This window comes from Chelon labrosus, assembly GCF_963514085.1.
Source record: "Chelon labrosus genome assembly, chromosome: 16".
NCBI lineage: Eukaryota > Metazoa > Chordata > Actinopteri > Mugiliformes > Mugilidae > Chelon > Chelon labrosus.
Window position 1 is genome coordinate 19,167,290 of NC_140349.1, and position 25,762 is coordinate 19,193,051.

At 39.6% G+C, this 25,762-nt stretch overlaps 1 protein-coding gene across 3 annotated transcripts in view; it reads left to right on the plus strand.

Annotated features, from left to right (window-relative positions):
• Positions 1-4,377: 4,377 nt before the first annotated feature.
• phf14 (PHD finger protein 14) overlaps positions 4,378-25,762 on the plus strand; it is a 70,199-nt gene continuing 48,814 nt past the window's right edge. Inside the window, exons 1-11 of one of the 3 annotated variants that reach the window (XM_084563832.1) lie at positions 4,378-4,660; positions 6,260-6,370; positions 6,768-7,501; positions 8,974-9,106; positions 19,371-19,530; positions 20,338-20,449; positions 20,920-21,057; positions 21,812-21,958; positions 22,119-22,389; positions 22,833-22,939; positions 24,792-24,887. In XM_084563832.1, the coding sequence (XP_084419958.1) occupies position 4,660; positions 6,260-6,370; positions 6,768-7,501; positions 8,974-9,106; positions 19,371-19,530; positions 20,338-20,449; positions 20,920-21,057; positions 21,812-21,958; positions 22,119-22,389; positions 22,833-22,939; positions 24,792-24,887 (2,010 nt within the window). In that variant the 5' untranslated portion in view covers positions 4,378-4,659. The remainder of the gene's footprint in view (positions 4,661-6,259; positions 6,371-6,767; positions 7,502-8,973; positions 9,107-19,370; positions 19,531-20,337; positions 20,450-20,919; positions 21,058-21,811; positions 21,959-22,118; positions 22,390-22,832; positions 22,940-24,791; positions 24,888-25,762) is intronic. The other 2 variants (XM_084563833.1, XM_084563834.1) reach the window with 2 other exon arrangements.

Here is a 25,762-nt window from a genome sequence, read left to right on the forward strand (position 1 = left end):
CTTCTGTCCTCTGGCTCATCAAGCTGACTGATATCTGTGGCAAGACGCTTTCTCAAGATCTCAGCCCTCTTCACTGGGCCTGCAGAAAGCAACTGCTCCTCTTAAATCAAACTTAAACCTGAGTCTATCTACCCTCTACCTTCAGCGAACGCCGCATTTCATTCTGCCCCTCAGCTTAAGGTGTTCAGCTTTAATTATCAGTGTGTGCAGTGTGTTTGTGCGCCTCCCCCTTTGAAAGACTCGAGCACTTTTCTGTACCTTCAAATCACGTTGTCCCAAATAAACATCAAAGCCCATATTTTATCATTTATTTTTTATATCATACATAAAATAATTCAATTTCTTGAAGACCCGATGGACCACTGAAGTCTGTTTCATTTCTAAATCAACTTTAACACTTTCCCACCATGGAGGACCCTGCAGGATCTGAAGCATGCTGTATCTGTTATTAAATTCAACCCGCTGCCACTCCATTGGATTACACTGGATGTAGAATTGTTGTGTTCAAGTTCGGGCTGCGTCAAATTTGGTAGAGCTGCAGCTGCGATTTTTTTTTTTTTATGTTCAGTAACATCAGTGTCGCCTGCTTATTGTTATGAAGCTGTTATCTACTCTATAATTTACTTTTTTCCATCGGGTGGAAGTTATGACAGTTTTTACCTGAGATTTTGAAATTTCACTCTTTTGGTGGGGATAATAAGACTTTCCTTTCATGGACTGGTAGCTAACCTGGCTCACACAACTAGCACAGTGTTATTGTGTACATGCAATTAAGCTCAAATCCACTTAATTTGCGTCCTGGCACATGTATTAATATGGTTATTTAAAGTTATTGGGCAGTGTGGTTTTGCCACACTGAATGGTTGTTAGTTAATCTTTATACTAAAACATTGGCTAGCAAGCTAACTAATCATCCTTTAACAAGGCTCCATTATCCTACATTGATCACAAACACATGCTTTGGCACCAGACATAAAAGGAACTCAAATTTCCCACTTCACGGACCCCTCTGTTCTGATTGACTGGGGCAGTGAGTGACACAACAGCAGCAGGCTCTGTCCAGTTCCTAGTTACAAGCGCTGCGTTGTTTTAAGCGTAAATTAACAAAGATGGACGCAGCATGTGCGTTCCAGGTGTGCCTCACTAATTAAAACCCCCCTGCACAACAGCAGCTACACAGGAACTATAAACGTACCACATTTACCCAATAACTAGCACAAGTTATAAGACAACACAAAATACTGAGTACCATCAAGTTTTGGGAATGTTCACAAACATCCTAATTTCTCTCAGTTGTGTTCATGTCTGTGCATGGAGTAATACGTAGGCAGAACAAAGCAATACAGATTGTTTCTGGTACACACCGGTTGCTACAATGTTAAAAGATCTATCCATCATTGTTTTTATTATTCTAAGAAGAAAAGTTGTTGCACAGCACCTTTAGAAAAATAGCCCTGTCCCTTTAAGAAAGACGGTAGTCTTGAGTTGTTGTTGATGATGTGCATGGCTGTGGATGTGTGCCACTGAACTGAAGGTATGTTGCAATAAAGAGTAAAAAAAAAAAAAAAAGAAGATGGAAGTTCGTCTTGCTGTTCGTTCAGGAGGTGCAACATCTAAAACATTTTTCAATGGCACGCACTACCTTCGCGATCGACGTATTGGGCACCTCTGGTCTTGACAAATCCAGTGAAGGCACACATGTTTAGGACTTGTAGTCTTTACTTGACTATATCCATTTGTACTACTCAAACATTGTATAAACTTTGTAACTGTTAAATCTACACCTGGCCTGACTGTCATTATCACATTGATTCCAATGTCAGACCCACTATCCATCATATTCCCTTCAGCACTATCTGGCTGAATCCCAGGCTCTCTGTTGACCAAAGCAGGGCATGAGAGAAAGTGATGAGAGCGCTGATAGCGATGATGACAATGATGGCGACCGTGATATCCACAAAGTGTTTTGATGGAAGCTGATAAAAAAAACAACCTTTTTGCTGTGCAATACAGGGCCATTTGTCATCATGCAAGGACAGTTGTAATCATCCCTTTTGCTTGCCTACCCCATCAGTCTTCCCCTTACCATGTATCAGGATCAATCTAGGCTCATTTATTTTAATCATCCCTTATTTGCTAAACTGGCAAAGTCAAAGGAGGACAATAGAAACAAAGCATGTTTTTTAAATGAGCCTCCAAATTTGGACTTTTATGCAACTTTTGAGCAACTGCACCCTTTGGAATGAAAAAAATGTGAATTAAAAAAATGAATTGTATGTTTTTAAAAGACATTGTCAGGTAATTTAAACAGAATAAAATTAAAAACATAGTTATGCCCATATTTGCGCATGATAATCTAATGTGAAACATTTTTAGTGTGTATCAGAAATAAACTATTCAGAGGTGTCTGAGACAACAAGTAAATCTTTTTCTTTTGCATTTCTTCTTAATTTCATACAAAAATGAAACATTCCATTACTTGACATTTCGAGTGAAAAGTTTAATAAGTGTAAAAATGAACTTGAGGTCTGCTCGCATGCATGCATGACAGCAACAGTCCAGCTCCACTTTGTTCAAACCTATAAACTCATATTATACTTGCATGATTTGACAAAATATGTTCTTACGATGACACAAACGTCCACGATGGAGCTTGCGTCTCAAAAGTAGGGTGCCATTTCTCCTTGATCAGGTAGAGTCAATCTGTTGTGTCCAACTAACTGTCTTGAATCTTCCCACCAGAATGTTTCTCTGTAGGCTTGATTTTCTATGGTGTCATTCTCTCTCCTCTGTGTCTCTTTGACACCAGCTACTGCAGCTCAACCAAGTGCTGCTGCACCAACCAACTAAGAACAAGATCAGGCAGATTGCAGTTTGTCTTCATTGCTTTCACATTTTAGTAAAAGTGCTCAAATTGCCAACTACATTAACAAACAAATGATAAATGATCGTCTCCAGTCCACAACCATTCGACTGAACAACTTTTCACATCAAAATACATAAACAACTAATAAAACATGGCAACCTCACCTTTTTACACACGGGCCAAAACATAACACACACTTACCATAAGGGGGGTAGTAATTTTGTTTGATGCATGTGCTGACATGTCCCAAAATGAGTCAACAGCTGCCTTCGCAGGTAGCTACTAACCGTTATGGCCAACACCCAATCTCTGCTCTGTCCACGGAGGCTGATTTGTTTTTCCTGGCTGATCAGCAACATTGCATGGCTACATTTTCCCTGCCCAAGCCTTTTCACCTGTGCCAGGGAACATAATGCTCATCCATGCTGACGTGTCGATCTCCATGTCGGCGTCTAGCTCGGCTCTTAGTAGTGGTTGTGAGTGAGCTGGCAGGCTACTGCTCATCCCAGACATGGACGTGGACCTGTCCACGTTGAGAGCAGAGACTTAGACCACTAGCAGTTTACCCTCCATGGGCACCACTTAAGACAACTCCATCCATACTTGTTGTACCAGGTACATGGACCAGCACACATATTTCCTGTGCACTTATGTATTGCTGGTGGATGTCAAACACACTGCTCGATCAACGGTGCCACCCTCTGTTGGCATGCATGTGCTTTCAGCAGAGTGGACCCCATCAGACCTTCACTCAGTCCACCTTCTCATCTTCGCTGCCAAACATGGGGTAGACCATCCAAGAGTTTCCGGCCCATCAGTCTGGCTGGGCTTGGCACCCAACCCAGAAAAGCTCTGTAAGGTTATGTCTGAAAATATGGAGCCTCTTCATCCTAGCCCAATTCAACACTTCACAGTCTTATAAAAGCAGCTGATGCCTGACCTGCCATCAAATTTCTTTTGCCTACTCGGTGTGAAATTGTTTCCTAAGTGGACTTGGTTTCACAGTAACCATCAGGGACCTGTCCACCCACTGGATGTTCACAAAATGTTGGTGTTTACCATTTTGGACCATACCAGTTGCTGTTCATGAGATGCTGAGTTCTTCAGGTCAAAATACAACGACAATAATCGACAAATAATTGTCAGCATTGTCACCCCCATCAACCTCCCTGGACACCAAGTTACTAAAGACATGACAGTACGGCTCCCATTGAAGGTGGATGCCGTTACAAACCTCCACCATCCACTCATTGTCAAGTGCCAGCATGGTAAACTTTTGCCATCTCTTTCTCCCCTGACCTACACAAGAAAGCAAAAGAAGAAAATGCAGGAAAAATATGCCTCTTGGGGGTTTTCTATACATTCGCCTTACACTATAATTCTGTGAGAACATTAGGGCGCGATGCCGAGACAGAGTGAGGTTGGGCTGATGTGTCTCTTCTTTTTATTTACTAAGCCATTGGTCTCGGCAGCAGCTGGTGACATGGTTGTGTTTGATACAACAAGTACATGTCCTTTTATAGTTTCTTTTATAGACTAGGCAAATTAATATTCAAATTCAGTTAATGTATAAAACTAATATCCATTTATATACTCAAGTACTGGACTAGGAGGTTAACAAAAAAGAAAAAAAACATTTTCATTGAGTCTTTTTGACCAACCGGATGTTCCTATCTATCCCCATGGCAACAACATCCAGTCGTCAGTACGTCACTACTCCGTTCTCCATTGTCCACATAACATGCTGCTAAAAGGAGACCTACCTTGATGCTTGTAGTGAATACAAACTACAAAGTGAGTTTTCTGTGTCCCGCTGTCTCTCTTCTGACATTCATTGTGCTTTTGCTCAGTTGTATTTGCCACCACGCTGTTTTAACACCGTCATTTGCCAGCTCGAGCTGCTGCTAGTTAGCAGCTAAACAGCTAAGACAGCTCCGCTATACTTTTGCACTGGCACTTTGGATTGGTGATATTGCTAATGCGGATTTATTTTACAGCCGAGTTGCGTGTTGTCGTGTAGCTGACACCCCAGCCGTCCTATCCGTTAATGGTTTTCTTATACCGGTAAACACGTCAGGTAACAATGCCGTAACCTGGCGTGGATGCTAATGCTAACGCTAACGCTAACCGCAGTAAGCAATCATGCTTGGTAGATGAGGGAGTAACTGGAGCTACGACTGCATTAAATGTGTCACTGACCTTCACTGTCTGGTTGGTTTGACTGGGAACACGAAAGCGTGTTTTGCTGAAGAAAGTTTATGTCGTTGTCTGTTTGCAGGAAGAGTATGTCTTGTGCAGACTCTGTTAGCTGCGTCGGCGCAGCGTTGCTCTTTGTTTGCTAATAGCGAAGCAGCTTGCACGTGATGGGTGTTAGTGCACTTCATAAGTGTCCAATTGCCAGCATTGGAGAAACTTTTGGACTATACGACACAAAATCCGAGTTTCTGCACAACTTAGTCACGATGGGTTTGTGCTCAGGTTTGCAAAACGTAAACAAACATCAGCCTTAGGTCCTTTTATCCAAGAACGACACCCCTTCTGAAACCAGGACGACTGATGTAAACACAGCTGTTCAATAGTTTAATCATAGTTTCCTCAGTTCGCCTGATTCTCGGACAAGTAATATTAGTGTATAGATGCATAAACATATAAATAACAGATCACATAATGGCCAGATTGCTAATGCTCATTATTAACTGGATCTTTGACTGCTAAACTGTTTAGGGACAACTGTGATCAATGTCACAAATAAAAAGCTCACACAGATAACAGAGCAAAATTTACTGAAAACTGAAAATCATCCCAAAGATGTGGGTAGATTTAGTTAGAGCTGTTGGTGCACCCGTACCACTTTTTGTCAGACCATGTATAAACACACACGGTACCAGTCAAAAGTTTGGACACATCTTCTCATTCAATGTTTTTTCTACATTTTCTACATTGTAGATTGATACTGAATACATCAAAACTATGAAGCCATACAAACAAACATCTCATTAGACCAAAGTCCAGATTTCCAGTCGTCTAATGTCCTTATTTTACTTGGCCCAAGCAGATATCTTCTTCTTCTTCTTGTTCTTATTCAGCAGTGGATTCTTTGTAGCAGTTCAACCGTGGAGGTCTGATTCACACAGTCTCATGTGAACAGTTGATGTTGAGATATGTCAATTTGAACTCTGTGGAGCAATTATGTGGGCTCTAATCTGAGGTGCTGTTAATTTGTGGTTTCTGAGGCTGGTAACTGTTCAGAGTAACAGGATTTCTCTGATTTGCTGCTTTGTAAAGGTAGTTTTTAAAAATCAGTTCAAGAAATCAATTGCCTTACCCTGCTGGTCATGTCTTATTTAATCTTTGTATTCTGATGTTGTGTTCTGTGCAACTTGCATTTGTTAGTGGACCGCAGTTTGAAGCGACGTCAGGTGAAGCCTCTTGCTGCCTCTCTCTTGGATGCCTTGGATTATGACAGCTCAGATGACAGTGACTTTGAAGTCGGAGATGCCTCAGGTAAGCATTGTCTTCATCTCGGTGTAAATGTCCTCAAAACTTTGAAAAAAGTAAAAGACGGAAGTCGCAACAAACAGGCAACGAGATGTACTGTACATTGTAGGACTGTAGTCAAGCTAAGACTGTCTGACTGAATTGATTGCTTACAGGGGAAACAAAGTCATATTCACTCTAGATTAGTTAATTGGTCTCAAAGCACTTGACCTGGTAGCATCTTGATCCTAAATTACAAATTAGTTAGCCATTGCAGTCTATCATTAGGCTAATCCTGGAAGACCAGCTTATCGAAAAGTATTGTGTATATCTTTGTTTGACTTACGACAATTATGTGGAACAAGCCTTTCAGAGTGATAACATCATTGCTCTTTTCTCTGTTATTATTGTTGTGCTCTGATAGGATCAGATGGCACAGGGAATGGCAGTGATGAGGAAGGGTCTAAAGCGAGCGCCGCAGGATCAGAAAGCGAATCGGACAATGCCGCTTCTGCAGACGATGGCATAGATGAGGAGGAGGCTAAAGACCTGGCTGCTGAGGACAACTTAACTGAAGATGAGGACAAGAGCAAACAGCAGCCATCCTCGGACAGCTCCACCAAAGACACGCCCACTGTCACCCCGGCAAAAGGCAAACGCAAAAGCAAGAAGACTCCCGAGCCAGAACTGGCAGCAGATCCTGCGGCTGGATCAACCTTGACGCCCGAACCTAGCAACGCGAATGCTGAAGAGTCTCAAGCTGAGCCTAAGAAATGGAATTTCCGCAGGAATCGCCCCCTGCTGGACTTCACTACCATGGAAGAACTGAATGAAATGGATGACTATGACAGTGAAGATGATAATGATTGGAGGCCCACAGCTGGGAAGAAGAAAGGCAAAGCAGCTGCTCAGAAAGGAGGCCCCGAGGAAGAGGACGGTGGCAGTGCCAGTGACGACGAAGACGATGATAATGACGACGACGACGACGATGATGACGACGAGGACGACGATGACAAGGAAGATGGTGATGACAACAACAACAATAGTAGCAGTGATAGTGACAAAGAGGTGAAAAAGCCTAAGAAGAAGACGAAGAGTGGCAGTGCTTTTGATGAAGAGCTGACAAATGATAGCATGTCCCAGGGAAAGGGCAATGAGGTGAGTGCAACTCTTGTCTTACAAGGTCAGATTGATGATGTGTCTCATAAAGCAAGGCAACAAGGCAACATTTCAGCTGGCTATGTGTAATATGATGGGTCACTTCTAGTGGCTTGATATTCAGCTCATTCAAAATATCAATAGTACAGTTGCCCTGTTCCCTAAAACAAACTCATTGTTTAGATAATCCGCAATTTCCACTCTAATCACACCTCATCCCCTACTTTGCCTACACAGTTTGTATGTTTAGACTGATATGTTTGACGCTGGAAAACCTTTCTGAACTTATGCTTCTGGATAAATAATATATTGTATGGACAAGTGTTTCTTACTAGTTTAATATGAAGCCGTATCTCACACATATTTTTGAATTACTCACACTGGCCTTTAGGCCTGTGTTTAAATAATCTGTCTTCACTTGAACAGTCCCAATATCATTTCATGAAATCCTTGCATCAATTTTTAAATATATGCCATTTTCAATATCCTCTCTTTAGAAATCTCACTGGAGTCTCACTAGGCTGCTTTTATATAGTCGAGTCTCACAAGACCGTGCATTGGGTTTAGTGAAGCTACAACTCTGAGAGACTTGTCAAGCCTTTTTAAGACATTTTTAGAAGCTTTATAAAACAACTTAATTTGCCAGTTTGTTGGGGTCTTTGAAGCCTGGTTTTTCATTTTAAGTTTCTCAGCCTTATTTATGAAACGCCTCCTCTGGTCCACACAGTCGGCTCAGTTTTTCATAGCCCAGAAAACAACGTTCACACAGCAAAGCTGGCACAGCAAACAAAACCAAACAATTGTTGAGCTGTGAGAACTGTGTAATTCATCCTTGAAAGATTTGGTCTGAAACAGTAATTGCAACTCACGCTGTTGAATTGCCGTACTTTTTGAATATTGTGTAGCAGCACATAGTGTCATAAGCATTATTACTGGACAAGTAGCAAAGTTCCTGGACAGTGTTGTTTAAGATAATGTAATTTCCTGAACCTTAACAGCTAAAGTTGTTCTTTGAAATTGACTAATTATAATAATAATTATTATAAACACTTACACGTTAAGGTTTACGTTTACAGGTTTACAGACTTTATCAATGAAACGGAATCGCATGTAAAGGCACTTCCAGCTACTAAACATTGCAGCAAATGTAGTCTTCCACCTTATCCTAGTTATATAGACCACTGCAGACAATTTAGGCAGCTTGCCTGCACATTGCTGGCTTTGTATGGCACTGCATAATACCAAAACACAATATGAGTCACGAAGACAACATATAATCCAATGAGAGGTTTAGATATTATCAGATTGATTCCAGGAGAATGCCTCTGGTTTTGTTATAATCAACTTAGCACAGTGTCCATGAGCATTGTATATAGGATTTACCAAATGCCAGTCACTGGATCTGCAGTCAGAAAAGAGGGATGGGGCATTGATAAGTGGCTTTACTGTGGATTTGTTCCCTAATTCCCCAGGATGCTTTGCTTGACCGGTCCCAGACCTGGAGCACTCAGCACATCCTCATCTGCTGCGTCTGTCTGGGAGACAACAGCGAGGATGCAGATGAGATCATCCAGTGTGACAACTGCGGGGTGACTGTGCACGAAGGTAAGCTACTGATGTACTTCAGTAAAACTCTCTAACATAACCCATAACTTTAACTTCAACTAACCTACTTCCCTACTATCCCTTTCTGAATAAGTTGTTGGGCAATAGTTACTCCCATGCTGTGCATCAGTCACTGCCCTAAAACTCTACCAGATAAAAGTCTTTTTGTGCTTCATTAATCTGTTGTAACTTTTAATTATTACAAAACATGAAAGATTAGTGCATGAAACTGATTTTGAAGCCTGTGAAGCCTGTAACTCATCAGTCACAGGCTTCACAGTATGATTTACTCGGATGTGTGTTTCATCTACAGTACCTCACATGCTTTCCTGTTTTGGAAGGGAGGCATATGCGTAAAGTAGTTTTTGTAACTTTCCAAAAGCAGTTTATAAAGCAATTAGCCTGATGTGTGGAAGTATCCAAACAGTGTTACATACTGAAATGTTTTAAAATTAAGAATTATAGTTTTACATTTTCTACAGTACAAAATGGGTTGTTTTCCAGGTGTTCCAGCATGTGTTTTTTGGATACATATTCAAAGAAAAATAAGCTAATATGACTTTAAAGACCTTGTCACAGAATGAACTTGCTAGCCATAGGGCCAGACACACAATTTACTCACCCATAAATACGATGCCAATTACCGATGCACTGATATGGCCAGTATGAAAACATTTACATTAAGATGAACTTGTTTGTAGTGTTTTATTGTCTGATTGTATTGTTCAGAAAAGCATTTCAGATATTTCCCCCTCTTATTTTGATTGAAGTTTTATTATGTATGAATTATTTCTTTTTTATTCTTTTGCCAGTTTCATGTTGAGTCAGGAGTACGGGTGTAAATTAGCAGCAGAGCTCACACCAGCACATTTATACTGACATTTTAAAATGTCAGTGTTGAATAATATGCACTATCCTCTATAAATAAGCCAAGGAAAAAACACATACGGAAGACTCTGTATGCTGGATTCCTGGGACACTTAATGCTGCAGAGCCGTTTTTAATGATTTTTAGCAACACCCATGCTTTTCCTGTTCTACCAAGTCAACATGTCGGATTCTTTTCAGCGTCAGCCCAAGATGTCCGGTCTTACATTGCAGCTGAAATGGCTCAATTATATTTTTTAATTCTCATGCATAGCTGTGCTGTTGATGGCAGCAATGTGTATGAAAGAGGAGAATTTTACAGTGACTGCAGACTAGTAAGCATGTCTGTAAAGAGAATTTAAATACTTTTAAGCTTGAACCCTGGTGCCTGCTCAAGTGTTTTACTTATATTTTTGTCCAAAAGATATTTAGAATTCTTTGAAGGCTGTTTTGTCTCTGAAAAGAAAATGTGTCCTGTACCTTGCATGCCTGTGCAACTTATCCTGTACAGATGCGCTGTTATTGCGCTGCAGAGAGAACATTTGTAAATATAATATGGTACGGTTCAAAATATCACCCTATTTCCCTTTCAGTCTTCTCTTGTAAAATCCTATAGGAGCTTGTGTTGTTACTTTGTTACACGTGGAACTGTGTAACAGAGACTGAAGACGGAGAAAATGTCTTGTTTCAGCTTCATCAGCTGAGTGAATCTGACTGCTTGGAGACAAAATCAATTACTTTGTGAGTCATCTCTTTTGGATTGGAGCCCTCCCAAACATCCATAGTTAAGGCTGACCACTCAAGGTGGATCAATGTGACACCAGTAATTTTCATCCACTTTATTTATTTAGTTATTTCCCCCCTTCTTGTATTTTGTTTTAAAGGCAGCAAATGCAGTAGTCAGATTCTTTTAAAGGCACAGATTGGAATTTCTATTTGTTTATATATATATATATTATATGTCTATTTATAATCTTTTTTTATATTAATAAGTGCTGAAACGTGACCCATTAACCAATATCGTGATGTAAACAGAAATGACAAAAAAGCTAAAGGAGAATTCTGTAAACCTGTCTAAATTTGACAGTAGGGCTGAAGTGACTGAGCCATCAACTTAGTTTAGTCCATATGGCTGTATACACAGGATTACTGTGCAGTATGGAACACTATGGAATTTGATTTTAGAGGACAGAAATTTATCCATGTTTTCACGCTGTTTACCTTATTATGTTTTATAAAATATATGATTCTGTATTTCTAATGATGAAAGGATCATACAAGCTGTCTGATGTTTTTGTTACGCAAGGCAAGAAGTACAGAGTGTGACTGAACACGTACTTCTATGCAGAGATGTGCCTGTATGCCTCAACTCCTCGTAAATGCCAAATCTAGTCCCCAATGACCAAATTAATAAAACAAAATAAAAGAAATGCAGCAGTATCTTTCAATTTCATATATACTGTACATGGCATGACAAATAACCAAATATTAAACTTGTGTGAGCATTTAGACAGTGATGTTATCTTCAGAACATTAAAGTTACTTAGTAAACTTATTTTTAGTTCTCATTTATTAAATAGATAAAATATGTGGAGTGTGTCAGTACTATTTATAAAATGTGTTGAAGTGAAAATAATCCAAATACGGAATGGACCATTGTCATATGCTCAGTAAAAACTGCAGTTTAGATCATACAGCCACATTCATACTTTGCAAGTCTCCCTTACTAGCAAGACTAAATAAATAAAAGAAATATAAAACATACAACTTTTAATCTTAGAGTGCTGTATCTTTTGACAATTATTTGGAAACATCATACAAACATAGCTGAAATGCACATATGTTAACAGTTAGATTTTACTGGCATGTATTTACATGGCTGTATCAGATGTCAAACTTGGTCAAAACCAGCGGTTCCCAAACTTTTTTGGCCACGCACCCCCTTCTATGTCCCAACCGGGTTAACGCACCCCCAATCCCCTCACACCTTAAAAATAAATAAATAAATAACACAACAAGCTTTTTTGTTATAGCCATATTAAAGGCGGCATCTTTAATCATGCTCAAATGACCAGAACACACATATAACAAAATAATCACCATCACAACAGTGCGCTCTTGCGTTTGAATTAAACTGACACACGGTAACATTTTCAATATAATGCAGCAAAGTTACGCACAAGCTTCTACTTTTAAGAGCAAAGTGGATGGATGACTGGCTCAGAGGCAGAAAGCAGGTAAGTTGGGGGAAATGCTATAATATTTTCAGCCGCATTAAACAAAAATTGCAGCAACTTTAAATGACCGTGCACCATAGCACACGTCATCATAGCACAGCGGTTATGGAAATAAAATTAGAACGCCAGTAATTTGAATTAAATTGCAATAAAGTTACAACAACACACAACATAAATATCATTCATCACTAACTTTGGCTTGAGATATCCCACCTGAGAGTTTACCTGATTTCAACCATTTGATCATATTTGCAAACATGAATGACATAAATGGTCACAAGCTAGGTGCGCTTATACAGTCCATACAAGAAGCTAATTTCTTCTCCGCCATTACATTTTTCATCTCGTGCACCCCCTAGAGATGGCGCTCTTTGAGAATCGCTGGTCTAAACAATCCACCCGGATCAGTTGGAATCAGGAATACGAGTCTGGAAAAGTATGGAACTGAAATGGAAAATATGTTGAAGCCCCTTGTGCTTCTCAGTATGTCTTGCCAAGTTATCCATTGTGCACACGTGCAGTTAAAAGCAAGTACATTTCTGGAAAGTCTTGATCTTACTATGCACCTTTAGATAACAACTTGACTTGGATCTGGACCATTGATAAAATTTGACTGAATGAATTCAATCTTACTTGGTTGTGAGCTAAACTGTAGAGCTTTACATGACCACACAGTCCAAGAAATACAATATGTGTCCTCACTGCAGAGTGTTGTGTGGGCAGATATTACACTGATCTACTTTATTTACCCTCACCCTTCTGTGAAATCTGCTTTGTAAAATGTGCTAGTTACTAGGATGGCTTTGTAGCTTGGCTATAGCTTGTAATTCATTGTCATATTTTGTGGCTTGCCTGTAGTCTCCATTTAATAGTTATTCCTGTTGCTCAGTGGCAACATAAGTTTTTATTGGGGGGGTTTCCTTGGCTGATGTCATTGGAATATTGAGCAGTGAAAAGAATAACAGACCTTCATTAGGTTATATAATTAGCTGCCATCTTCACATATGTGTAATCACACACCACACACCCACAACTTGCACTGCGCTGACGCAGTCCCTATCTCTGTGCCTTGCTGAACTACATCTTGTAGCCGCAAACACCTCAGAGGTAAAAGCAAGACTGGTTCGATTATCTCAGGCAGTCCAACTCACACTCTTTTATGACATGTGCACGTACAAACACACAGCAGTGAAGAGTGGGGACAGTCCTAATCACCAATTCTCCATACACAGACACAAAGATATTACGAGCAGGTCTTAAATTTATCTTGTTCGTTTGGTTGGTTGATATTTTCTTCCTCTGAGACACGTTTAATCTCCCTGAAAAGAAACAGAAGGGAGACTAAGTGGTTTGCAGTGGAGGCTTCAGAGAGAAGAGCCAGTGGCAGCTCTTGCGGCCAGTTCTTATCTTCCTCTCCAAGGACATGAATGGCGTTCCTTTTTCTGGGGCTGTGGAATATTCAGCTTAATTCTAGCAATCAGTTTGGTGTTCTTGTGTACTTGTACTTACTATGGATAGATCTATTGTGCCATTAGAGGTTTAAATCAATAGCCGAACTACTTTCTGTTACAATGTACTAAATGTTCTAATTTGATATTTAGAAATCAAAACATCATCTCCAAGGGGAATTAAAAAAAAAAAAATAGGAATCTTTAATGCATCTCTTCCCCTCCACCCTATTCAAGCCACAGGTAGCCGTAGCATATATGTGATGAGGTTACTTTTGGGTTTTACATCCTGTATTTAGTTGTTTGGTCTATGAACTTAATTTCTGTTTGATATATAAAATATTATTGTTTGTTGTTCTCAACATCATTGTAGTGTTTGGATTATCCGTTCTGGGCTGTTGCAGAAACATAGCAGTATGACATATCCTTTGCCAGCTAGTTTACGGCTTGACTTGATCATATTGTATTGTCCACACCACCAGTAAATCCTTCTTTTACAGTATTACTCATTGTAACACTTCAGTCCCTCCTTTCAAGAAGATGAGGGAAGAAGAGCGAGCTGAATAAGCGCAGAGAGAGGGAGAGAGAGAGAAAGCAGTGGTGGCTGAACGAGCCAGAGAGTGAATGACTGTGAGCAAATGCGACAATCCAAACGTTATTTTGTGATTGTTTCACGGCAGTAAAACGCGCAAATAAAGATGGCCGCAATTGTTCACAACGCCGCAGGAATTTGTGGACTCCATGTGAATGCAGCTGTCACTGTACTTGAGGGAGGCTTTTGTGATGTGTTCCTTGTTTCTGGTCACCACTGGTTTGCATACATTTTGTTTTGGAAAATTTCTCCTGACAGAACTGGTGTGTGGAGTTTCTAGGCTTCTTGACTTGCACATGCATTTTCATTTCTGCCCACACATTGATTTTGGACATAAATTTGCAGTCAAGTTCAACTTGGAGTTGTGAAATCATTACTTAAAAAAAAATAAAACAATGTGTCTATGCAGAATTTTATAAATGTTCAGACTGATAAGCCAAAACATGCTGACCTGAAATGGGTGGAGTGGTTAAAATTTTATGCACTAATTTTTTCAGCTGCATTATTTTATTGCTGTAGACAAATTGGGTGATAGACAGATTTGGGTTTATTATAAATGACCCATCAGTTCATTATTGCTATTGAGGGATTTTTTTCAGACTGCTTTGCCACCAAGCCCTAATCATGTGTGAAGCAGCTAACATGATAGATCATCTTGTCTAGCTTAACTTCTTCTTGTCATTTACTGATGAAACAATAATTTATTCATAGTTTTCTGTAATGTAGAGGATTGTACTACAAATAAGCAGACTAGGGTTGGACATCATCTCATATGTCATTTTCTGCGAATGCCAATTTTACAAACAATCCTATTGGCTCTGGCTGTAATTGCTAATTTTTAATGTTGCTGACCTTAAAAACACATATGACCTCAAAATACATTTACCTGCAGCAATAGCTTGGTTTTCTTGACACCTCTTTGTCTCTCCCTTTCTCTTCATTTGTCAGAGTCCCAGGAGAGTGGAGTGTGCATTTGTGCGTCCGTCTGACAGTGTTCTGTCCAATTAACCAGTGTTAAAGGGAGCAGTCACTTGTGCTGATTTAGAGATGATCATCGATACAATATCATAAAAACTATTCATGTTTGCAGTTGTTCACAGTCTGGTCACAATGGAGCCACATAATAGGCACACCAAGAATCAATGGAAAACATGTGTATTAAAATGAAAGATTCAGCTTACACTTACACCTGCAATGGGAGGTGTACATTTGAATTTAAATTATAACATAGCTGTTGACACCATTTTGCTGTGCAAAATATCATATTATTCTTACTGGCAGGTTTAGTGCATTAAGTTCTAAGTTGATTGAAAGTTACATTTTGTAACTCACACAGTTGTATAGTAATTTAACAAGCAATGTTCTCATATTTGACTATTAGCTGCTTCATTCTGTCAACCACACACAGTGGCAGTCACAAAGATTGTCATTTAATTAAACCTCTATTGCCAAATAAGGTAATACTGACTGAGCCCATGGCCCACGGATGAAAGATGAAACATTTAACTTGAAAGACACAAGATGACTTTTATTATGAAGAAAATTCAATGTACTTTGTCAGTCAGCTTAAGCACTTACCGCAGGGTTTCTACTGGACAACTTGACCAACTACTCTACGCCACATAAAATCAGATCATGGTCACTCACAAAATTATGCCTAACTTCTTAATTAAAATGACAGTAGTTTTCTGCTCTCAGAATTCCTGTAGTATTACACCACATTTGTTATTACCAGAAGTAACTACAACCGTAACTTTAATGGTAAATGATGACTTACTGATAACTCACAGATGCTAGCAGGTGCTCTGTTTAACTAGATATTGGTGCTGTCGTAGGCATATTGCAACTGTGAGTGAAATACTTCATTAGAATCCCTCATTCTGCCTTGGGAAATTAGGTACAGCATGGATTTCTCTTCGAGTACTTGTGAGATGGATTTTCTGGAGATAATATACTGTAAAGGTGTAGTACTCACGGAATACGAGCTCATTTTAGTGGTCATAAAATTCCTCTCTCGAGGTTAGACAAGGTGAAACAAGGAAGAACTTTAAGCCAAAGTTGAGATGTCGGTATCTGCAGCCAATATTAGTCAGTCTTGGTGCTTGACTACACTGCTTCTCTTTGTTCTTGTGTTCTCACACTGTCCGGACACCATCACTCCATCTCAGACAAGAAGAGAGTCTGACATGAAAGGTGGGCGCACCAGACCTGTGTAAGGGATCAAAAGCTGGAATGAGCCAGGCTCCACAAAGCAAGTAGCTACACAGAGCACATAAAGGAGTCCTGTTCTTGCTGGGCTGCCTTTTGATTATCTGACTCTCATCAGTCATATAGGAAGACATCCGCACCACAGCCCAAGCCCTCCTTTTACTTTTATTTGGCTTCTTTTTGCCAGGTACAGCCTCTTTTGTTACACATTTGTGTGTTAAACAGTGCTGTGATAAGACGTAAGATATTCTCCAAAGCTTGCAGTCTATGGAAATACATACCAGTCATAATGGTTTGTCACCAACATTTTGTTAAGAAAAAGAAACGACCAACACCAACCGTGTGAGTACATGTTATTGACAGGGTTGTATGTGAAGGACCTTTGGCTTTGTTTAGTTTAGCACCAATGATATGATTGGTGTCTCTTTAAATTCTGTTTTCAACAAATCCAATTAAAAATCAAAACCCAACAGTGTGTTCATTTTTCTCCATACACGCTGTCTTTTCTTCCCTATTTATGGCTCAAACTGCTCCAAAATAAATAGTTGCATGTAGATTCATATGGGTTTTGTTGGTTCATATTAAGAAATAATAATAAAAAAGGAGTTTTAAATTGGGCAGATCATTTTATATTTGATGCAGTGGTAAGTATTTGAGGCAGCAGAACTCTTCTTCTGGATGGGAGATATTATAAATGACTCAATATGATCAACATACAATAGGAGTGTATACATGAGTATGGTATAACACTAAACATGGGTAATTCAGTTATATATATTAAAAAAAACTAATTTTGATTAAGTTCTCAAGCAATTTATAACCAATTAATAACAAATAGAATGTTACAAGAAACATGTTTGTTGAACTCAAATTAAGTTTGGTCTCTATTTCTTGTTTTTCCTGTCATATGCACAGAAAATACTGTAAAACATCCCAAAAGCTCAAATCTGTATACCGTATTTAGATCGTCATGCTTCTTCATACGCATGGGATTTCTTATTCTCACTTCTGGATAAATATATATTTAATTGGTCAGCCTTTGTTAAAGGTAGGTAAACTATTTTACCCTGTATCTCGGTACAGTTCTCTTGGCTCTGTCATCTCTACCTCCTCTTTTTCCTGCCAAGCTCGTCATTTCTAAAAAGGATAATCTTTCCTTCAGGGATTATGAAGCTATCCTGTAGTCATCACTTTTTGTCAGCTTAGCTCATATTAGCCAGCAACCCATGGCTTAACGGTCTGAGCTTTGTATCTCAGTTCAAAAGGAACACCGAAGATTTGTGCCATGGTTGAGCCATAAGTCAGTTAAACCAGTATGGTGGTCGTTCGCAACCCCCAGTTCTACGGTTCAAAGCCCAATCAGTGCAGATGAAACTCCCAACTGTTGCTAGAGGTATTTCAGTAATACCTTTCTTGAAGAAAATAAACGTAGAGTGGAGCTGCATTGGAGCTAGCAGGAGTACCCTCCTGCCCTTGCCACAGACTATGGGTGAAAATGGAGGTAGAAATAGGCAGCAGTTTTGTTCACATCTTGGGTAGTTAGATTCAAAATACATCTTCCCTTTTGAAGGTCATGGCACAGTCCAGCAATGACTTAATTGCCCGAGTGAGTTGATCCTCAGAAGAAAAAACACTCCTGTAAAAATCTGAAGATATAGCCTCCGCAGCCACTGAAGAGCAGAGTTCAGAATTAGCGATTCACTCTGACAGACAGCAAATGGTCTCTCAATCAGAAGAGGACATGCGCCCACCAAACAAAGTGTAGAGCTGAATAAACAACTCTGTCTGCCCCAGTGTTTGCTTTTGATGGGCTGCCCAACTCCCCAGTGTGGCATCCAGTGACAGGCCTGCAGAACATTGAGCTTTTGATTTGTGAGTCTTTCCCATTGCTTAAAAAGCCTGAAGGCTGCTTGACTGAATTAGGAGTTGGAGTGTTATCTCCCAAACAGAGGCAGAGGACTGATTGCTGCTCTCATTGGTAGTGAAGAGCACGTTTGCCTGGTGTAATAGCTGCCATAGAAACCACATCAGCCAAGTAATTGTTTCGGCAACCTCAGAAAATTAAGAAGACAACATTAAAATGCGTGTGTGTGGCTTCTTCTTGCTTCTCTGGGGCTACATTTTTTTTCTATCAAATGTTCAATTTGTGGTGCCGCGACGCCACACAAGATTGACTGCTTTAGACCAGAGAGCAATGGGATGTATTTTTTCTACTTTGTCTCCTGTTCGTTCAGGATTGCGGATTTGATTGGAATATGATGTAAAACAAGGACTAAAGGTAACTGTGTGACGATCAGTTCCAGCGTTGTGTTAAAATTGTAGTAACAGCACCGAATTCCAACAACTTTGCTTTTGTATTGGTAATTTAAAAGATTAAAACAAGCAGAGACCTCTATTCTTACTCAACCTTTGATGTAGTCATTTATTGCGGAAATCCCTTTAACTCCTTGGGTCATGGGTAAATCCAGCTTAATTTCAAGTTATTTTGTAGTTCATCATTTGTACTAATTCCAAAGTGAATAGCTACAACTTAAAAGCACAGCATCATTATGAGAACAGAGTCCAGCAGGTGCAGATGTGTTGCTGCACCCAAATCTTGCAGCCTTTCCTCAGTCCTCTTTAATTCAGTCGCTGCACTTCTTCCATTCTTTCATACTCGTTCATTGCCAACCACTCCACAGCACGACGTGAAACTGTGGCCCTCACTCTCAGCCACATCCGCTGCAGCCTCTTCCTCATCCAAGCAGCTTTTATGACGTGCCACTTAGTCTTCTGAGGGCAGTGACATTATGTGATGTTCATGTTCCTGCCCTTTATGAAGCCAGTCACATGGAAAACAGCATGATTGATGTTATCTTTAATGAACAATGTAATTGATATTGCCTTTACAGCAATACTGTTCTGTGTTTCCAGGGTGTTACGGCGTGGATGGCGAGAGCGACTCGATTATGAGCTCGGCCTCCGAGAATTCGACGGAGCCATGGTTCTGTGACGCCTGTAAGAACGGCGTAACTCCCAGCTGTGAGCTGTGCCCAAACCAGGATGGAATCTTCAAAGAGACAGATGCCGGGAGGTGGGATACAGTAGCATATTGACCTGGTGGTCAGTTGTCATTTGTGAGAGCCAGCGAGTGGATCGTGTTCAGAAACAAATAACTCCTAATGGCCTGAAATGGTCAAAATGCTGCAGGCAGCCAAAGGCTATCAAAATTGTACATATATGCAGTGCTGTGGAGGAAAGGAAGTTGGATTAAGGAGGAGAGAGAGAACTGGCGGAGGGATGAGAGAGGGGGATGGAGGGAAGAGAAGAGATAGAGGAAGAAAAGAAGTGAGAGAAAAGAGTGTGTTATGTGAAGCGTGGAGACTTCAGCCACGTTATCGCTGATAGTGCTCCTCAGCCAGGCTGCACCCGAATTTACTACTTCAGTAGAGCATGAAAAACACAGCAAATTAAACTGTGAAGCGGTTGCTTGCTAGAGATGGATATCTTTATATTGGACTTTGGATTCTCTTCCCTAAAGTCCACATTTGAAATTGTGTCACACCAAACTGTAGCCAGAGTCTGGAGCTACATAAATCTGTGAGTCCTTTTTGAAGTGTCTAAGAAACTCATTGCAACCCATTTAATATTAAGTTTCTTGTTGTCTGCAGTAATTCTCTCCACTAAATGCAGAAATAAACCACAGCGACCAATAGATTTAATCAGTTTTATTGCATTCCTTGAAATCCGCATTAAGAAATCAATATATTTCAAATGCCACCTTATAGAACCAGCCTTTAATCTTCAGATATTTTCTAGACAGACTAATGTGTAGCATGATGTGACTCTTCATGAAAATGGTTTATCGCCTGTTTTGATTGTGTTTGTTAATTTCTTTCAGATGGGTGCACGTGGTTTGTGCTCTTTATGTTCCTGGAGTAGCATTTGGGGACATCGATAAACTGCGACCAGTGACACTCACAGAGATGAATTATTCAAAATACGGAGCCAAGGCAAGTTCTCTCTTTACTTACTGATGTAGGTTGGGTTGGATGTTCATAGAGATTTACCGACACATTTAATATTTTGCAGAAGCCAGTGCTTGAGTTTTCTTTTTGATGAGTGTATCCTGACTGTATATCCAAATCTTTCTAATTTGCATAGTTATTTTTCAGTTAGAAAAAAAAAAAAAAAAAAAAACGACATTTTTGCTTACGTTGTACTATAGATTTTTTTGCTGCCAAACTCACACCGTTGAGTCTGCTTCCATGGCCTGCAGATTTTAAGGTTTTAACATGTTACCCACCGTTATTTCACATTTACAAAAGGAAAATGCATTGATTTCAGTTATATGCATGCCTTCTCCTTTTGCCCCATGAGAAAAACCTCCATGGCATGTGTATAACAGAAAACATGATTATGATGGGCCCAGAGAATCCAGTGGTCACTTGAACCTAATTTCATTTGTATTTGTTCTCTGTAGGAGTGCAGTTTCTGTGAGGATGCCCGATTCGCCAGGACTGGTGTATGTATCAGCTGTGATGCAGGAATGTGTCGCTCCTACTTCCATGTCACCTGTGCACAGAGGGAGGGACTCCTGTCTGAGGCCGCAGCAGAGGAGGTAGGGAGAGCAATCTGGGTATTTAACACATAAAGCTTTATTATTAGTGAATATAACAACTCAGTAGTTATCTGCGGCTGTTTCAGTGACAAACCGACATGAAGCGATATTCAAAGAGTTTGGGTTTTATTACATACATTACAATTATTTCAAGATTCCCCTCAGACATGTTCGCAGATATAAAAATACTCTGAAGACTAAATCCACTGAATAATTGCTCTGAATAATAATGAGTTTCTATTTTTTTTCTGTACAAAGCTTCATTACCTGGTTAGAAAGACACGTATGTCTCCTCCCTCACTGAGAAATCCAGGATCCATGAATATGCAAATACTTTCTATTTCAAAAGTTACTGGATAAAAGAAATTCCTTCACTGAGTGCAGCATTCTCAGTGTACAATATACAGTATGTAAGACTTTCCAAACCCACAATCGTGCCTCATCTCATAATAGCAATGCAGAGTTATTGCTGTAAGGTGAACTCTCAGTTTACACTCACTAAATATAAAACAAGCCAACCATTTCCTATCGGCAGTAAAAGATGAGCAGCATTCTAGCTAACTGCTAAAACTCTTGAGAGTCAGTCAAGATAACTTTGCATACATTCATGTGTCTCACTAACTAGCTTTTATTCAACATGATTGACAAGATGCAAGTTGACCAAGTGTATATAGTCCTTGACATAACATTAAAGCTGTTATATCTTAACATTTTTGTTAAGTTAAAGTGTTTAAATGTGTTTGTGTCTCCTCAGGATATTGCAGATCCATTTTTTGCATACTGTAAACAGCATGCAGACCGCTTTGACAGGAAATGGAAAAGGAAGAATTACCTGGCCTTACAGTCTTATTGTAAGGTCTCTCTGCAGGAGAGAGAGAAACAGCTTACTCCTGAGGCTCAGGTAAGACATCAAATGTGTGGAATTATAATTTTTATTTTCAAAAACCTTTCAAGTGGAGACTGTTAACGTCAGTAGTTTTCATTTGCTTGGTTTAAAATTCTCTATAAAGTAGCTATTAGTTCTCTTAATGTCAAGTTAAACTTTCTGTGTCTAATGTCAGGCCCGAATCACCACCCGCCTGCAGCAGTACCGGGCAAAAGCAGAGCTGTCCAGGAACACCCGGCCTCAGGCATGGGTTCCCCGAGAGAAACTGCCACGACCTCTAACCTCTAGTGCCTCAGCCATCAGGAAGTTGATGAGAAAGGCAGAACTGATGGGCATCAGCACCGACATTTTCCCTGTGGACACGTCTGATGCTAACGCCAGCATGGACGGACGCAGGAAACACAAGCAGCCTGCTCTCACGGCCGACTTCGTCAACTACTACCTGGGTGAGGAAAGGCACAGTCAACTCCAGTCACTGCTATTGTGTTGCTTTTTATTTTGAGATAATCAAACGAGTTTCACTCTGAGGAAAAATAAACTCAATTAGGACTGAGCGATAATTTAAATTAATCTAAGCATTAAAAGTTTTTTAATGGTAATAAGATTTGTTAGATCTAATGTGCAGGAATGATGTTGGGTAAAGAAGTTAAAAGCATTTTACTACTTATTTTCCTACTGAATAGGTTTAACTGTGGTTCAGATATTGTGTGAGTGCTGCGTAAAGACATTTTCTCCCCAAATAAATGGCATCATGTCAGTAACCTTGAGAGCACACTCCATTAGCTTGCAGCAGAGAGCCTATCTGCCATCAGTACACTCTCTCATGTGCTTTTTCCTGTATATAGATTGTGATCGTGGTGCTATTGATTTTTGTCCCATTGACATTCAGAGCGGAACATGCGAATGATCCAGATCCAGGACAACATCTCGGAGCAGAAGAACCTAAAAGACAAGCTGGAGAGTGAGCAAGAAAAACTGCATGTGGAGTACAACAAGGTGAGCAGAGAAATCCAGTCCCACAGTCCTCATGTCTGAGTAATGAAAGTCGAGTGCTTTAACACACAACAAACATTTTTTAATTTTATTTGTGCTAATACTTCCATAAGAGATGATTAGGCTGTACAAATTATTCCACTAACAATAACTACATGAACGTAAATTAATCATATAGTGTAGCTGTGCAGTAATAAGCTGCAGCCATGAGCATCTGTTGGTAATCAAATTAAACACAAATTGTATAATTGTGAATTATTGTTCAGGCTTATTATTTCCAGCTGTGTGTGTATAAACAATTTGATTCTAAATCCATTCAAAGCAGTCGGCGAAATATGCATTTAGAGATTCTACCTATAGCAATGCTACTGAGTGTGCAAGGCTGTGAGGACTCAAAGCTGTCCAGCTGACATTAGGCAGGTGAAATGGTGTATCATCATTCTCATAATCATCATCTGGTGAACGTTATTGTGTGCATGGTGACAGCAGGTGTGCCAGTCTGCTGAGATTAAGTAGTTCAGAGATGCGATGTGTAGTGTTGTTGCACCACGTTACACATATACGGTATGTTAATTTGATGGTTAAAGATTAGGGTAAATAATTTAGTCAGATGCCCTGCAATAGACTGGCGACCTGAGACAGCTGAGATAGGCTCCAGCAGACCCCCGCGACCCTTAACAGGAATAAGCGGGTACAGAAGATGAATGAATGAATGAATGAATTTAGTCAGATCAATGTTCAACGTGAATTTCAAGTGTTTTAAGATAATGGACATTGTTTTGTTTTTTTTATTGCTGTGTTCAATGTCCATTATCAGATGTTTCATTTTTGATATTCATAGCTTGTTCAACTATTTCACAACTTTCGAGGGGTTTGGTAGCTTTAGTGTTCACCACGAACTTACTCAATCTCGTGTGTGCCTTTCTTTCATCTCTCTTCAAACATGTGACCTCTGAAGAGGCTGCCACTCCATCTGTCAACATGAGAAGGGGAATACAATGGCAGAGGAAAAAGGCACAAGAGTTAATGTTGCGTTCAGTCTTCTGTCGTGCGTGTTAAGCGTTATTAATGGAGTGTGTGTTGCTAATTGCACCGCCCGAGTTGCTCTTACATGACTTTGGCCTTGGAGAAAATGCTGGTGGAGGAATGCCATTACAAGTTTGGCTTTGATTGATTTATAATAGTAGTAGAAACCAGTACAAGGTTTCGTCATGACACAGGGTGAAGTTCTTGGAGTTCCAATGAAGTGATAATATTAAGCAGTTACACAGTTCCCCTGCAAAATTAACTTAAAGGTTCACCTGCTGCCTTAGCACTCGGAGTGTTCACATTATGTTTTATTAGGCTGACTTGTAGTCAGTTTTACTCAATACTGTCAAGCCCCTGCAGCCATGAATCTGTGCCAGGAAGTACTTTATCTTATCAAATATTGAGTTTAGCTGTCTGTATTGCATAAACTAGAGGGATTTAATCTCAGGCTTCAATGCCGCTTCAAGTCTAGTAAATTCAAATGAAAATGAAATCCAAACTTAAACTTTATAATTATGCTTACTATTTAATAACATTTTACAGAGTGAGAATGAGATGAGAAAGATTGATATCAACCTTATGTCTGCGTGTTAAATACACAGCTAGAGTCCCTTTCATTTGTCATGTACAGTATATTACTTTAAATGTATGGTATAGTCTGTGTTCAAGCCGAGAACTTTGTAATCTCAAGTTTGCTGTGTCATTTATTTAATTTGCCAGCAAACATACGCTCACTCAAGAAAACAGACTAGGTACACTTTTATGCTAACAAGGGTTGAAGCGTTCCGTGTCCTTGCCTCATGTTTTCTTTTGTCTCCTGCTCTAGCTCTGTGAGTTCCTGGAGGAGCTGCTGAATGTGAATGGAGAGCTGCGGAGTGAAGGCCAGGCCATCTGGACTCTGCTGGGGGGCATCCTGGGCCAGGTACTATCACATGATTGTCTTTTAAATGTCATCTTCCCCCTCCCCACACCACAGATAACTTATTAAAAAAAAAGTTTGCAAAATGCTCAAGTTTACAGATTTCGCCTTTCTTAGCGCAGCAATGACTTGTGATGGATGGCTTTTGACATTGCGAGCCACATGGTCAACAGTGGGTGATACTGCAGCCTGCTGTTTATGAAATCCTTTCATTTTACTCTAACTGATTGTCCTGTCATTTGCCATGAAGTCACACCTGACTGTGTAGGTAACAACTGTCCTCGGCCTCTTGTTCCTATGGCAACCCCGTTCCAAGATGTGCCTGTATTGCTGATGCGTTATTTAATGAATGTGAATTGAAATCTGTTTGTTTTTGTTGTTGCTGCTGAATAACAAATAATAACAGACAGCAAAAACTTGAAATTACACAAAATAATTGGGAGGATATAAAAATGAAACAGCAACATTTCTTAAAACTTAAACAGACCTCATAAATACACAATTGATACAATTAATAAATAAAGTAAAATGAACGGTCAATATGATTTTTTAACATAAAAGTTTTAACATAAAAATTACAAAATATTTTAGTTTGCTCTTCCTCTGTAACTCTTTATTCAAGTTTCTCACTGTTATTGATTCTTTTTCATGTTTTTTCTTAGTCATTCACAAAATCCCAGCCACTTTGTTAGCAGCAATAATTTTGAACATTGCACACTCAATAAGTAATAGTAATAAGCAAGTTCTCTTTTTATTTAGTATTTTGTGGAGACACATGCTACCTAGCAAGCTAGCTAACTTGATTATTTGGTAGCTTGAGTGTCTGATAATTGTATATCACAAACTAATCTGAAATAACTTTCTATGTTTTGTTCATA